At 37.5% G+C, this 14,484-nt stretch overlaps 3 protein-coding genes across 4 annotated transcripts; 1 reads left to right on the forward strand and 2 right to left on the reverse strand.

The window, feature by feature from the left end:
* Nucleotides 1-276: 276 nt before the first annotated feature.
* LOC103341221 (protein PHOX1-like) lies at nt 277-4,033 on the reverse strand. Of its 2 annotated transcripts, XM_008244706.3 has the most exons (4): nt 3,540-3,678; nt 1,190-3,224; nt 874-1,093; nt 277-756 (listed from the first exon to the last, which is right to left on the reverse strand). In XM_008244706.3, exons 2-3 carry the CDS (start codon nt 3,219-3,221, stop codon nt 945-947), a joined length of 2,181 nt encoding a protein of 726 aa, XP_008242928.2. In that variant the 5' UTR covers nt 3,222-3,224; nt 3,540-3,678; the 3' UTR covers nt 277-756; nt 874-944. The 2 variants fall into 2 exon arrangements, with proteins under 2 accessions (XP_008242928.2, XP_008242927.2); XM_008244705.3 differs by having other exon boundaries at nt 1,190-4,033.
* A 1,584-nt stretch (nt 4,034-5,617) lies between these two features.
* Nucleotides 5,618-9,228, forward strand: OS9 (ER lectin-like protein). Its single transcript, XM_008244704.2, has 8 exons — nt 5,618-5,857; nt 6,871-6,947; nt 7,168-7,371; nt 7,633-7,704; nt 8,249-8,364; nt 8,433-8,499; nt 8,589-8,695; nt 8,805-9,228. Exons 1-8 carry the CDS (start codon nt 5,776-5,778, stop codon nt 8,965-8,967), a joined length of 888 nt encoding a protein of 295 aa, XP_008242926.2. The 5' UTR covers nt 5,618-5,775; the 3' UTR covers nt 8,968-9,228.
* Nucleotides 9,229-9,742: 514 nt separating this feature from the next.
* On the reverse strand, nt 9,743-14,184 carry NUB1 (ubiquitin-associated (UBA)/TS-N domain-containing protein). The gene is made up of 11 exons (XM_008244702.2): nt 13,725-14,184; nt 12,733-12,855; nt 12,524-12,620; nt 12,239-12,274; nt 11,871-12,058; nt 11,671-11,773; nt 11,143-11,324; nt 10,992-11,069; nt 10,735-10,837; nt 10,561-10,654; nt 9,743-10,300 (listed from the first exon to the last, which is right to left on the reverse strand). Exons 1-11 carry the CDS (start codon nt 14,024-14,026, stop codon nt 9,948-9,950), a joined length of 1,659 nt encoding a protein of 552 aa, XP_008242924.2. The 5' UTR covers nt 14,027-14,184; the 3' UTR covers nt 9,743-9,947.
* Between the last annotated feature and the right edge of the window lie 300 nt (nt 14,185-14,484).

Consider the following 14,484-nt stretch of genomic DNA (forward strand, 5'->3'; position numbering starts at 1 on the left):
TCATTTATTTTTTCTTTTTTATTATTTTTTTTCTTTATCTTAAATAATTTGATTCTGATAATTATTTATTTGACATATCGGGTGGAAGCGTAAAATTGTGTAAATGTCAAATTGCCGCATCAACCATTAAATTTAAATTTGATGTTTGGTATTTGACATCTCTTGGAGATGCTCTAAATCAGGTAAAATAGACAATGTCGTTTGTACCCTACCAGATGACCAAATATTTAAGGGCATTATTGACTTTCATCTCTTCATTTCACATTCTAATACAAATAAGCGTCGCAACCAGGAGAAATTTTTATAACAGAAAGAAATAAGGAAGTGAGGTTTATAACAAGAGTCTCTCATTAATCCAATACAAGTTTTTCCCCTAAAACACACTACTACATCAACGAACTAAAAGACGTTTAAATTACACCCCAAACTCACATCAAACTACATCAAAATAAAACAAAATAAATAAATAAAATCAAGAACATGCCTTCGGAATTGGATCGTAGACGCTTCAATTACAAGTACAATCTATTCTGACAGAAACTATAAGCGATGTTGATGAAGGCAGAAACTAACTAAAATGAAGACCTGCAACTTCACCTCCAATCCCCTTACGTCAAAAGAGAATGAAAAATTTTTGCTTTCTGAACAGCTACTACTCACAATAAAATTTTGAATCACAACTATCCACTGTCTGTAAAACTAAGTGGCCATAGCTAAAAGCCTGAAAAGTACTTTACAGGGCAGTAGCAAGAAAACCTGCAAAAGAAACAAGCCTTTTGATGATTAATTCTAAAATGACTTTGTACATGAAATTTTAACCATGACACAAAAAGCAAATGGAAAGAGAAATGGACAAACTCAACTCATGCCTACCTCAATGTGCAGGATTATGCTCCAATCCATGGCGTCAGGGCAGTAAAAGTGTGTCTATCCAATGCTAATTTTCAAGCATGATCCAAGGCATAATAAATTCGGGAAGCTCGTCTTCGAAGTAATGGCTCCAACCGGAATGATGGAATTCCACTCTGCCACTTTTTCGCTTCATTTATCTCATTCCATGCTTGTACTATCTCATCAATTTTGAATCCTATACCTGTACAGAAAAGGAGCAATTAAACGTCTGAGCTAGTTAAAGAAATGGCAGAAGTAGATCATTAGTTTCAGAGTGCAAAACTTTGAATTGTGTCACCTTCCAATGCATTATCATTTGAAGAGTGGTTTTTAACCATCACAGCTATATCAGTTGGAGAAGCCCCAGCAAGTCCAAATTTTTCAACTGCAACTTCCAAACATTCGTGCCATACAGGTAGCCCTAATTTGAATTCCACAATAGATCGCTCATAGAGCATGGTGCCCCATAGGAGATTTATCTGACACCTCATGCTTGTAGCCTGGTCTGCAGCTTCATGTTCTGATATGTCTCTGAAAATTCCATCCAAACCCATTTTCTGCAACTGAGATTTAACACTTCTTGGACTGGAGAGTTCACTGAGACGCTGCTCTTCCAATTCCTCCCACAGCTGCATGCCTTTTTCCATATTGTCTTCGGCATAGTTATAAAGTCGTAGAACCTCTGTCGAAGGCCACGTCTCCAAATCAGCATTGCTACTAATTGCATAATACCAAGAAAGTTTTGCCTGTTCAAACTGCTGCTGCCCAAGGGCCAGATAGCCTTCGTAGAAGTCTGGTTTTATCTGCAGCGCTTCTTCATATCTCCTTCCTGCTTCTATGTATTCTTTTTGTGCCCAATCATATGCACTTTGGATATTTGAAATGATTGATTCTTTTGAAGAATCTTCTGTGAAATACACCTTCTTCCTTGCCCTGGCCATGTGAACATTTCCCCAGTTGAACAATGCTAAAGCTCCCATTTCTTGAAACTTCTCTCCTGCTATGTCAAAAAGGTCTTGGGCTTCTTCACTTGTAACTGTCTCCTCCATAGCCTCAGAATAAAGCTTCACTCCAAGTTCATGAAGATCCAAGTATGCATCAGATTCAATCCCAGCATAGTTCTTGAACAGCTGAGCAAAATGGATTATCCAATCCTCAACGCAATGGGACCCCTTCATATCCTTCTGTTTTACCATGCTACCATTCTCGGCTACATTATTTTGCTGTACATCAAGCTTGTGTGCTTCAATTTCCAGTTTCTCAAAGAATGGATCCTGCTCAGGGTTAACTTCAACAACGTAAAGCCTGACAGAGCCTTCTGATTCGGCTGATCCTTCAGCCCACCTCAGCTCTTCATTACTAGTGATTGTAACCAAATCACCTTCTTGGTCTCTATATTTGATGAGAACTGCCCTTGAGCTAGGAAACCGATCACGGACTACCTCTCTCAGTTGCAGGAGGGTGCAATTAACTGGCAACTGAGCCCATCTTATATCCTCTCCAAATACCAATTTCACACTTCTTTTAGGCACTTCTTCCTTTGGACTACAGATTTTCTCCTCCACAACTACCTTGACCTCTGCCTTCTTTTCCTCAGCTATTTCCACAGCCTTCTTTTCTTCAGCTATTTCCACAGCCTTCTTTTCCTCAATCTTGTCCTCAGTCTTCTCCTCAATATTGTCGTCAGCCTTCTTCTCTTCATCCTTGTCGCCCTTCTTCTTTTTCCGATTCTTCAACTTCATTACTTTCCCTGGTAGTAAAGCATGAGTTGGTTCAACATAATCTGGAGGCAGCTCAATTACTGTGTCATTCACCCTCAATCCCTTCTTCTCAAGTACACTTTTCACTCTTTCTGCAACCTCTGTTGCCATGATATTGTTTGGCTCCATGCTCAAAACAGTACCAACATCTCTCAGAGCCAAATCCAACCTATTCAAAGCCTCATAACACTTGGCCCGCTTCAACAGCGCCTTACTGTACTTAGGTGTGACTTCAAGAGCCAAATTACACTCATTGATAGCCTTGGGATACTCACTGAGCCCCATCTGCATATAGCAGGCCGCCATGTTACTCCTAAGATAGGATACATCGATATGATTTCGTGGAAGCAACTTGAGGGCTTTCTCATATTTCAACATAGCTCCTTCATGGTCCCTCTTCTGAAACAACTTGTTCCCCTCGTCCTTCAGTTCTTGAGACATTGAAATGAAAACTGCTGTGTCCTTATCATAGGCTTTTGGGCTATTATCCCCAGTTTTGCTTTGATTTGAAGCATCACCTGATTTTTCTCCTGCACTCTTCTTCTTTTTTCCACCTTGCTTTCCCATCATGCACTCAACAATTCATAAAAAATGTTTGAGCCAGAAAGAAAACTAATACCTAATCTAACTACAGGCCTGAATGCTCAAAAACCAAGTAGCTGATCCAATTAAGTAAACAAGAAAACCAACAACTTATTGCAACCAAGTCCTTTACACGAGAAAAAGCAATCCAAGCCCAAAAGACAATTCAATACAAAACCTTCAAAAGGTGACCAGAATAATTCCAAAGAACTCTAAACTTCTAGTTTCCAATAAGTATACTTTGAAAACAGATCCTCACAATTCAATCGTGTATTAATACAACAAATCAGAAAAAGACAAGCATACCAGAAGTAAAGCTCTTTTCCCAGAAACGAATTCCACCCAAGACCTCCTATTGTGGGCTGAACTGCTATGAAAGAAGTTCAAAATCTGGAGCTACTCCCTTGAAGCTCAACTGGATTTTCTTTTAGCATAATTTCAAGACACCACAAACTCAGAACACGAATTCCCTTCCCTCTAAATCAGGATTTGTTACTGCCCATCCAATAATAAACAAATCCCAATTCAGAGAGAAGCAACTGACGCTTTGCAAAACCAAAATTGTCGTTCTTTTTTCAGCAGAAAAACAAGATTTTGGTGAGAGATAGAGAGATAAGGAGAGAAACTTATCTGGGAAATGAATTCTCGAGAAGAGGCTCCGGGTTTCACAGGAGAAGCTCAGACGAGAAAATGAGAGATAATCTGTGGCTGAATGGGATGTCAAGAATGGAAGGAAAAAAACCGCCCAATGTCCGTTGGCTCCTTGGTGATGTGAAGAGAAGATTTTCACCGCTTAACGTAAACGCCACAAAAGCAGAGAAGATTCTTATAATTTTTAATTTCTTTTTTTGTGTTCATTAATATATTATCAAAACTAAAAAGAATTCATGTTTAATATGGTGGGTCCCCCGTTTTCTTGAATTCCAAGTTTCTTGGGGATTTTCGTTTAGACATGGATCCGTTTGCTACTTCAAGACCCATCTGTTTTTGAGCTGCTTGGGTTTGCAGTTGGCTTCTGTTTGTCTGTTAGTTTTCTTCTACCTCCTTTTTTTTGCATTTGGATTTTCTAATAATTAAGAGAAAAATAAAAAATATTGAGCAGTATTTACTATTTAGGAAGATAAAACACATTAATCTAGAAGATTAAAAAAAAAAAGTAAGCATAAAAGAAAAATCTGGCAATAGTCATTTCCAATAGAAAATGTATACAACTGGAGAAACAGAGGGCATATAAAAAGATAACGTAAACAAACTGAAAAACAGAGGGGATAAACCCATAGAAAATGCATATATTCAATCAAGTGGTTGTGTGGGACCATTGTCATCTAGCTACCAATGACTGTTTGCCACGTGGCTATCTGAGCATGTGAAAAAAAGGTATGGCGAGAAAGAACCATTCAACTGCCAATCACTGTTCGGAAAACTGAAAAAAGGCGTACTCGTGGACTTTTACAATGCGTGGCATGTATTCCAAGCCACCGCCCACCACCGCCAGTCATGTTTGTTTGTTACAATATTTGAGGATGTGGTGGGTTGCCTTGTTGTGTTCCGTTTAATTTTTGCTGTAAATCTAGTCAACAGATTATTTCAAACTTGCTGAAATTTGTGTTAATTGAAAATTTATAATACCATAATTTATCACATTATTTGAGACATAAATACGTTAGTGTTCATATTTTTTTCCCTCACAATTTAACAATTGATGATAAGAAAATATGCTTACTACATGTAGGTGATTTGAATACAAAAAAGCGTTTGTTTATTATGAAATCTAGCGTTTGTGTTTGTGTCTACTTATTTGAATGTAGATAGAACTGAGGATCTCCTAGACAATCTTGTTGTCCTCAAGTTCAATAGAGCTTCGGGTAGACATTAACCCGTATTAATAGTTGCAATACATTGCTTCTTTTGTTTGAAAACCTTTATATTGACTATGATATTTTTTTAGTTTCCTCTAATATCTTGCGTATTTAAACGATTGATATCAACACAAGTTTTTCTTTACATCATAGTGTATTTTTGAAGGCTTTTGTACCTATAATTCTTATGGTCGTTAATATTTAGTTATTACGAACTACAAAAATAAGTTTATTACTACAAATTATCATGTAAAAGTTATTGAAAATCATTTTATTATGATCAATCCATATCGTGTAAAAGTTGTTGACAATCACCGAGCCTAACCAACCAACTTGAATTTGGATAAATGCTAAAGCCCAACCCAATCCAACCTTCTAAAAGAAGGGGTTGGGCTTTGCAGCCCTACAACTGCCACGTCAACTCAGTCATGTGACAAGAACCGTACCGTCCACCGTGTCAAAATTACAAGTGAGCACGTTACGCGGCGTCCATTTATTGGCTAGTCTCCGTGGAGGTGTTAAAACAACCACAACAGTTTGGCTGCATCACTTATTCTTCTTCTTCTTCTTTGTGTTCTTCGTCTTCTTCATTGACGTAGCAATAGCCAAGGTTTAATACCTCCCCTTCTCTAACTTCTCTTTGGGTTTTGAGACCCTCTTTTTTTCTCAAAAGGAACAAAAATATGAAGTTGGTAGTGTTTATTACTCAACTGTACGTTCTGTGCCACCTTGTCTTGGCCGATCAGATCTTCCCAGCTCACCTAGGTAATTACCCACTTCTCAAATCCATCTATTTCCCTCTCATATTTGCATAATTTCATTTTTTTTCATTGCTGAAATTATCTGAAACCCATCTTCGTTTTAGTGACACCCGTCCTTCTTTGATACAAAATCACGTCTTGCTTACCCAATTTAAATAGTGTTTTTTTTTGGGTATCAAGGGGGCGGAAGCCCATAATTTTTTAGTAAGTTTATCAACTACATGTACGTATATAAGCGTGTGTGTATTTGGTTTTTTAGTGTTACATCAATCGTTGTTAATCAGATGCTGAGCTTGAAAACATTGGTGGAATTTGAAAGTTGTTTGCACTTGAGCCTTGATTCAGAGGCTTAATGGTTCATATATAGGTTTTTGGGATAACGTAAATTTGACGAATTTTCAGCTCAGCTGTGATTATTAACAGGATGATCAATTTGTATTGCTATAGGACTGCATAGAGATTTCTACTGGCTTGGCAATACTTCAAATTAAACAACATTGAATTGCTTTAAGTTAAGCTTAATTATTTAAATTTGTACGTAAAAAGCCTTTGTCATTTAAGTTACAGCTTCTAGCTTAGTTTAGTTTGAAAGCAGTTGTAGGGGTCGTAAGCTTGTTTAGCCTTTAGTCTGAAGGGCCAAACTTTGTTGTCATCAATTAGTAGAGACTGGAATCGGGTTGAAAACGGGTAGTTTGTGGAAGGCATTTTATTGGCAAACAAAGTATCAAGGAAAAAAGTTTGAGTTGCCAAAAGGATTGTTCTTACATATGCTGAAGTGATTCAGAATGTCAGCGTTGAGACTGACTGTTGATTGTAGCGTGAGTAGGAATCTGTGTCTGTGATTTTAGGACCTTTTGTAATGCAATCACGATCTTTACATGAGGATAATCATCTTGTTCTAGCTTTGTTTTTAGGTATAATTAGAAACTATTTTATTTATCTGATTTGTTTGTTAAATTTGATATCTTTTACTGCAAAATAAATTTCTTTTTTTTTTTTCCATCTATTGATGAGCAGGTGGCACATTTAGTCGCAGCTCTCGTGAACCAAAATACAAGATTGAATTCCATCCTGAAGACTCACCTTTTCATCCTGTAAGCTAAGATTGTATTTTTATTTATTTAGTTTTACTTGTATTTATTGTTTGTTCCTATATGTATGTAGTTGCTATATTTTGATGCTTTGAAACTTCCCCGACCCCAAAAAGGATTAAAAAAAAAAAAAAAAGTTTTTTTCTTTAGAATAAAGAAGTACATATAAACATTGATCCTCCACAAACCATGTTGATCTAACAATTGGGTACAAATATTGCAGGAGGATGGTCAAGAGTCCGTGGTTATGCCAAATGACAATGGACAAAATTTTATATGTTACTTGCCTAAGGTGGAGGAAGCCAAGAGTGGGAAGCAAGTCCTTCAGCATAATATAAGCAGCGTGATTGTGGAAACTGAGAAACGAGTTAAAATGAAGACACCAGATGAGCTGCTTGAAGTACTCAAGGAACAATGCTTTATCAGAGTAAGATTTGTGACATTAAAACTGTCTTCAATTCGTCCCATGGTTTTGTAGCACATAAATATTTTTCCTCTTACAATTAATTTAAAAAGCAACACGTCTATTATTTTGGTTTTTATAATTAGATCAAATCTGGTGAGGGCGCCTATGAGCAAATTCCCTTTACTGTTGCTCATAGTTGTGTAACCTATAAAACTACATTAGTAACCAGGTGATTATGTATTTACTGTACATTATGCTAACATAACCAACTCCTTTATGCAGCAAGAGGGTTGGTGGTCATATGAGTTTTGCTATCAGAAGAGATTACGGCAAATTCATTTGGAAGATGAGAAGGTATTCTCCCATGCCCCTCTCAAATGCTCACTTTAAAATATAATATACTTCTATTGTTAGTTCTTATTTCTAATGCCTCTTTTGAAATATGTTATCCGCAGTATAACTGTATATAATGAGAGGAAGAGAACTAATATGCCTCAAAGTGTGTTAATAAGTACCACATTTATCTAGATGGTCTTGGGCTTTAATGTAGTGTTAGCACACTGTATTTGATGCATTCCCGTAAGTGATTAACTACTTAAGTATTAGGGTTGGTCCTGGTTGGGTAATCCTGCCTGTTCAAGGTTTGTTCCTCCATCCTTGTAGTGGTTATAGACTTATAGTGGTATATGTAGTAGTTGCTGTGGTGCAGGTAGTGCAGACATCGGTCATTTTCTTACATTGGTTTTCTTTTCCAATTTTTCAGGAATTAAAACCAGTTGCATTAGCATTATTATCGTCGTCTTTTTAGATATTCTCATTTCTTGTTGGAACACTTTCAGACCAATTGAAACCCGATAATATTAACCATGTAATTGGCTATTTTCGTCTCTTATTACAGGTGGTTCAGGAATTTATTTTGGGTATATATGATGCAGAGGCCACTGCTGCTGTCAACCAGAATCTTTCTGACATATCTAGACTTAAAGATCCACGGTCAAAAGATGCATACCAAAGGTATGATTTTGTCTTTATCAAAATGCATTAGATTGAGTACAGTTCATCAAATTGCACGGTTCATATAGGTATCATGCTCACCAATATACAAATGGGACTACATGTGATCTTACAGACCAACAACGGGCGACGGAGGTATTAAGTTATTAATTTATATATATAATGTAGTTTTTAATTTCCTTTCGCATCTCTTCTTCCCACCCTTACGTTGTATGCATTTGCAGGTGAGATTTGTGTGCTCAGAGGGCAGAGCTATGATTAATTCAGTTACAGAGATAGCCACTTGCAAGTATGCAGTTACAATTCAGTGCCCCACACTTTGCAAGCACCCGTGAGTCTCCGTCCCTCCCCTTCCCTCCACCACTCTGTTATGTTTTGTGCGCATCTTTTTTGTGGTGTTATGTTACTAGTAGCTCTAATGATTAGCTTTGACCCAACAGAGCATTCCTAGCAGAGAGACCAGTATGGCAGGCCATTAACTGTAATGTGCTTCCCAAGGATTACAAGGAAACCAAAGCAGAGGAAGAATCTAATATTAAGCAGATAGTTTTGGTCGCAGACACAGACAGTGAATCTCCATCTAATGATGTTTCGGATGAGTAACAATGTATTGATTCGCAGAATCTTTGTGAATACCAGTGATAGTCAACCTAATTGTATTCTTGTATCTTCTGATTTCTTTTGCGTTTCTCACAAGATAGAAACATATTCCCATTTCCTCTATAACGTTGTTGCCCCTTTAGGAGAAAGGATGTTTTTTTCTTCTCCGTTTACTCTGCAGGATTTCGAAGAAGTTGAAGCTGTTGGGACCAAATAAAAAACATTACATATATTCCACAAGCCTTGAAATTTATTTACCCTAAAGTTCAGTGTATTATTTGGCCCTCTCAAATTCTTACACATGCCTTTTGCCCTAGAAAGCAAACCGATTCTGAAACTCACTTTTACCCCAAATAAGCAGCTTTCCGACATCAGAGATGGAAAAGAACTTACAACGTAAGGACATGTTAATGTCACAGCTGGCAAGCCATCTCAAAGAAAAAAGTTGTCAAAAAAACAAGTTAGAATTGACATAACACAACAAAATGCTTTATTAGTTATACTAATTTGGTACTTAATCGATTTCAAAATATTTTTTTTGGTTACAATTTCAAGATAACTTTCAATTTTGTACAATCTTACATTTAAAAACTGAAATCAAATTCTTATTATTATGCGTAGTTTACTCTAAGAAATGGATAGATAAAAACTAGCTATTTGCATTGAGGACGATTGGGCTACTCAAACGACATTGATTGGGCTACTCAAACTTTTTGACAATTTTATGTCTAAAACCACCTTTGATATTAATGGGAAAAAGAAAAAGAAAAAAACGGTGTTAGATGTCGTTGGGATAAACGACAGATATATAGCAGCATTAATCATCTGGAATGCCAATGGTAACTGTAGTGCCATCACCACAACTAAGTCTAACGCCTACACTGTTTTCATATATACCATTCATTATATATAATTTACATAGAATCTCCCTTGCTTATTATCAAGAGTTGTGCTCTTCTCATTGGGAAGATGATGCTCTCTCACTATTTGCCTGCCGAGTCCAGCAGAGCCAAATACTCGTTTATGGCTTCACCTTCTTTGGTAACTTCAAGGTCATAGTCCGATAAAGCATCTCCTTCCGCTAGTTCTCCAGCAAGTTCATCTTCCATCTCAGCATCACGCTCTCCTACTTCACCAGCAGTTGAAGGACCTCCAACTTCACCATTTTGATCAACGTTATTATTCAGCATTGAAACAAGAGAATTTGCAATGTCATTAGCAGCATCAGTCGGGATATTATTGCTAGCAGCATTTGTGGGGTTTCCTGCATTTTCTGAGAGCAACTGATGCAATACTTGCTCCATTGTCCCCCCAGCAGCCTGAAAAGCTTCAACCACTGCATACCAAGATTAACATCAGAGCCTAGCTACTTCTCAACCTCGTGGAATAGTAAGGAATTGGACATTACTTTCTGACGATGATAACAGTTAAGGACAAACTTCGATAAAAATGAAATTGTGAGAGTGATTTGGCCAATATTAGCTCTAAATAATAACAGGTAAAGTCAGTATCTCAGAGAGATAGCGGGGTGTCTAGGGAATCTCTGTAAAACATGCTAAAAACATGGGGTTCTGCTAACAGGCCTTTGACAAGTACCTCTTGATCTTTCGAAGCCCATGCCTACAAGCGCTTCAACTGAAGTATTAACTGCTTGGCTCTGTCGTTTCCTTTTCCTCGACTCAATATATACCTACAGGTCAGACAAAGTTAGTAATGTTGAAAATGTCTAATTAAATTAAAATAATAATTATATAGAAATACGCAGGTGACCTGTATGGAGGAATTAGTTTCTGGATTTGTCAAATCATCCAATGCCTTCTCAGCGTCATTCTCATTTCTTCTAAGCGCTTCAGCAGCAAGCTCCTTGTCAAACCTGCAAAGTCAAGCAACTCTTAGAATGACCAATGACAGGGGCTCATGTTTATGGATATAAATTATCTTGGGCAGACTGCCATTGAACCATCATTTTGAAACAAGCACCCCCTTCAAATTAAAGAATGATGAACAACTTGTCTTGGCTTGCTTACCCAATGGAGACCAATTGATTCAATTTCTGAAGATCCACAGCTTTCTTCAAAGGCGTTGTCCCATACTTCTTTTGCTCCCTGCCAATTTGTTTGTTTAAGTAACAGTACGGACAGAAACTCAAAGAAAAATCGATCTTAGAAAGGCACCCACATAATTTCATCTCGTCGCCAAATATCTTCTTCCCGTTTTTGGGCTCTCTTAGCCTTCTGCTCAACAAGAAAATCAACAGCACTAGAAACATCTTGATTGCTAATCCGCAATGCCCTTTTTGCATCTCGTTCTCTAAACCCCATGCTCATAACAAGTGATAGGGCTTCATCTGGCACCTGTAGCTGGTATCAACAGGCAAAAATGTACTCAGGTGCAGTTGCAACATAGATGTAGAGATGGTAGGTTACTTGGATCTTGTTGAAAACGACTGGCATCACCCAGAAAAGTGAGAGATCAGGAATATCAGCATACCACACTTAATTTTGTGGATATTTAAATAATATCTTTTCTTTTTTGAATTTGAGCACTTTGCAGATGTAATTTCAAACATGGTGTGGCAGTTCAGAAATAATTGACTGCAAAGTTTCAGTGCAACTTATGCATACAGAGTTCCAAAACAACCTAGCCAGGCAAAGCTAATCCTTGTGTGCATAATATGTTTGGCACCTTCCTTGTAATTCAACTAACCTGGGTGAATTTTCCTTGTGCAGAAGCTAGCACCTTCCTTGATTTCTCAAACTGACCACTGTGATACGCCACCACCCCTTCCAGCAGCTCCAGTCTCAAATATCTATGATGAGAAAACGAAAAAGTGATTAGACCAAAATTATCCTGAGTCATTCCGAGGAACATTCAGATCAAACATGCCTAGCAGTAAAAGTACTCACAGTGCAAGCTCTGGGAAGCGGCCTGCCTGAAGGAGTCTGACACGAGAAGAGTCCTTTCCATGAGCTCGTTCAATTCCTTCTCTGGCTTTCTCAAGGCGAACTCCTGCCACTGAGACACAGCTGATGTCTCGGAGCATGAAATAGCACCAAACCATATCGATTTGCAGTATTGGAGGATTGTCAACAAGCTGAAAGCAAGTATGCGGTCAAACAGAAAAGGATATTATACAATGATATTGAAGTATATCTAAGAAAGAGAAATGAATCTTGATATATTTTAATGGTCAAAGTTACATGGAGGCCACATGGAACTTGACAACAATATGGCTCAAAGTGATAATGATAAATCTTCAATACGGCTGACTCACCTCTATAACCTTCGGGTCAGAAAGAGAGAAAGCCTCCTACAATAATGAAATAACCACACGTGGATTAAGCAACACTCCTAGTCACAGAATCTTTTCTGGCTGCATACTTCAATATATAATAATTTGTTTACTACAGAAACATGTCCCAAACTGATATAACTAGCAATTCCATGGCATAAGCCATATAACATGAGATATTAGGCCATCAAATCAAAAGATATCTTTTATCCCCAGGTTACAGATCATATATTAAATTATCAATTGCAACAGGCACTAGGAACTGACCTCTCCCATGGCAAGCACTTCTAATGCATCTTTATAATTTTGTCTTTTAATTAGTTGTTTTCCATTTGTATGAAGCATCAGGCCCATCATGATTGCCCTGACGAATAACAGTTCAAATCTTTAAAATTAAAATGTGACTGTACATTAAACTTCTCACAAAAGGAAGTAAGTGCTTGGATCAAATCTTGAAACCTAATTATCTATCATACCGCTGATCAGTCTCAGATCCCAACTGTACTTTCTTTCCACTTTGATCTTCAAGTACTATATTGAAGTCTTCAATCGGCAATGAACCATCTGCATGTCTCTTGGCCAATGCAGTGGCAGCTGCCCTATTAAGGTAATAGGTACATAACCAAGTTAAAATTGGAACATAGACATAAATAAATCAAAAAATAGGCCAAAATGTGCTATGCCTCGCTGATATAACAATCCAAGACCATTATCAGTGCCAGATGATAAAGGATCACTAAGTCAATAACTTCCTTATTGGAAGGTATTTAACTACCTCTAGCTCAATCAAAGCTCAAAACTATTCACTATTTTACTAGGTCCAAACCTGCATTCTCAAGAATAAAGCGGCCTACATATCCCCAGTTAAGGCACTGTTTACAAACTCTATAATATTGGTGCATCCAATCTTTAATTGGGTAAATATGGAAGCGCATGACCTGAAAGCATAATGGTTACAGTTGCTGGTATTTGCGAGGGACTTATTAGCTTGGATAGGAAGAAGCAGAAGAAGAAGAAGGCTTATTTTGGATAAAATTTATACCTTTTTGACTACCAAACACCATAAACTAACAAAACGGAGATTCAAATTTTCCTTTTGACAGAATCCTCAAATACCAAAGAAAGACAAGATGAAAACACCAAGAAGGAAACAATCTTCAGAAGTTCACTGATATTTCAGTTCAGTTTTCGCATAAAAAATAACAAGACGAATTAAATTCAAACAGAATTTGCTCCATCAATCCGAAACAAAATAGACGAAATAGATGGTTCGGAAGAACCAATAGCCAAACAGAAAACCACAAATATATAAAAACCGATTCACGATGAACGGATTCTATTATCAAATTAACTAATACAAGCACATTCTTCGTCAAAGGTCTGTGCTTTTATAAAAATTGAACAAACCTATGATCGAGAAATTAAAACGAACTGCAAAAGCCAAAAAGAAATAAAGTGAAAGACTCACTTGACTCGAGCCAGTCTGCGAGAGCGTTCGTCTTCAGCTAGCAACTCCTCCTTCAAAGACTTACCCTCTTCAGCACATACCCGACTAGCAAGAATCTTGGCGTTGTTCTTGATACCCAATTGGGCCAACTTCTCGTTTCCATCGCCGTCTTTCAAAACTCTTCCTGCGCATATCAAATTGATTGAGTTGCTCTCACAGTTTGATCGCTTTGCAACCTCTTCTCTCAACATGGGTACGGTCCAATCCTCCAATTCAACCTCCAGCACACCCGCCCATGTCCCTGCAATCTTTAGCTTCGCCATAAGCAACACAGAGAGGGCTTAGGACAATGTGGGGCTTTCGAAGAAGACGGAAACGGGGTATATAATATAGAAATTTTCTTGTTCATCAAGGCTTAAACTTTCCACCTTGGTTTCGTGTTGGACCGGACAGTATATAAAGAAATTTTCTATTTAAACATCACACTTCTCTTTGTTCATCCATGTTCTAACTTCACCCCAACGTTTAATTTAAATTTTCACAATTTCTAAGAAAACCCACTATCTTCCCAAACTACCCTTAAATACACTCCAAGCTGAAAAAATAAGAAATAAAAGAGATTTTCTATTTAAACCCTACAAGCTTCCTTTAGAGGAGGAATTATTTTCTGGGCATGAGAAATAGTAAGTAATTAAATTAATTTTTTGATGATATTTCAGAGTCTTATTCATTGTCTGCTTTCCTAGGATCACAACCTTATCATCAAGAGGACATTCTTCAC

Source organism: Prunus mume, linkage group LG8 (assembly GCF_029339155.1).
Source record: "Prunus mume cultivar Tortuosa linkage group LG8, ASM2933915v1, whole genome shotgun sequence".
Taxonomy (NCBI): Eukaryota; Viridiplantae; Streptophyta; class Magnoliopsida; order Rosales; family Rosaceae; genus Prunus; species Prunus mume.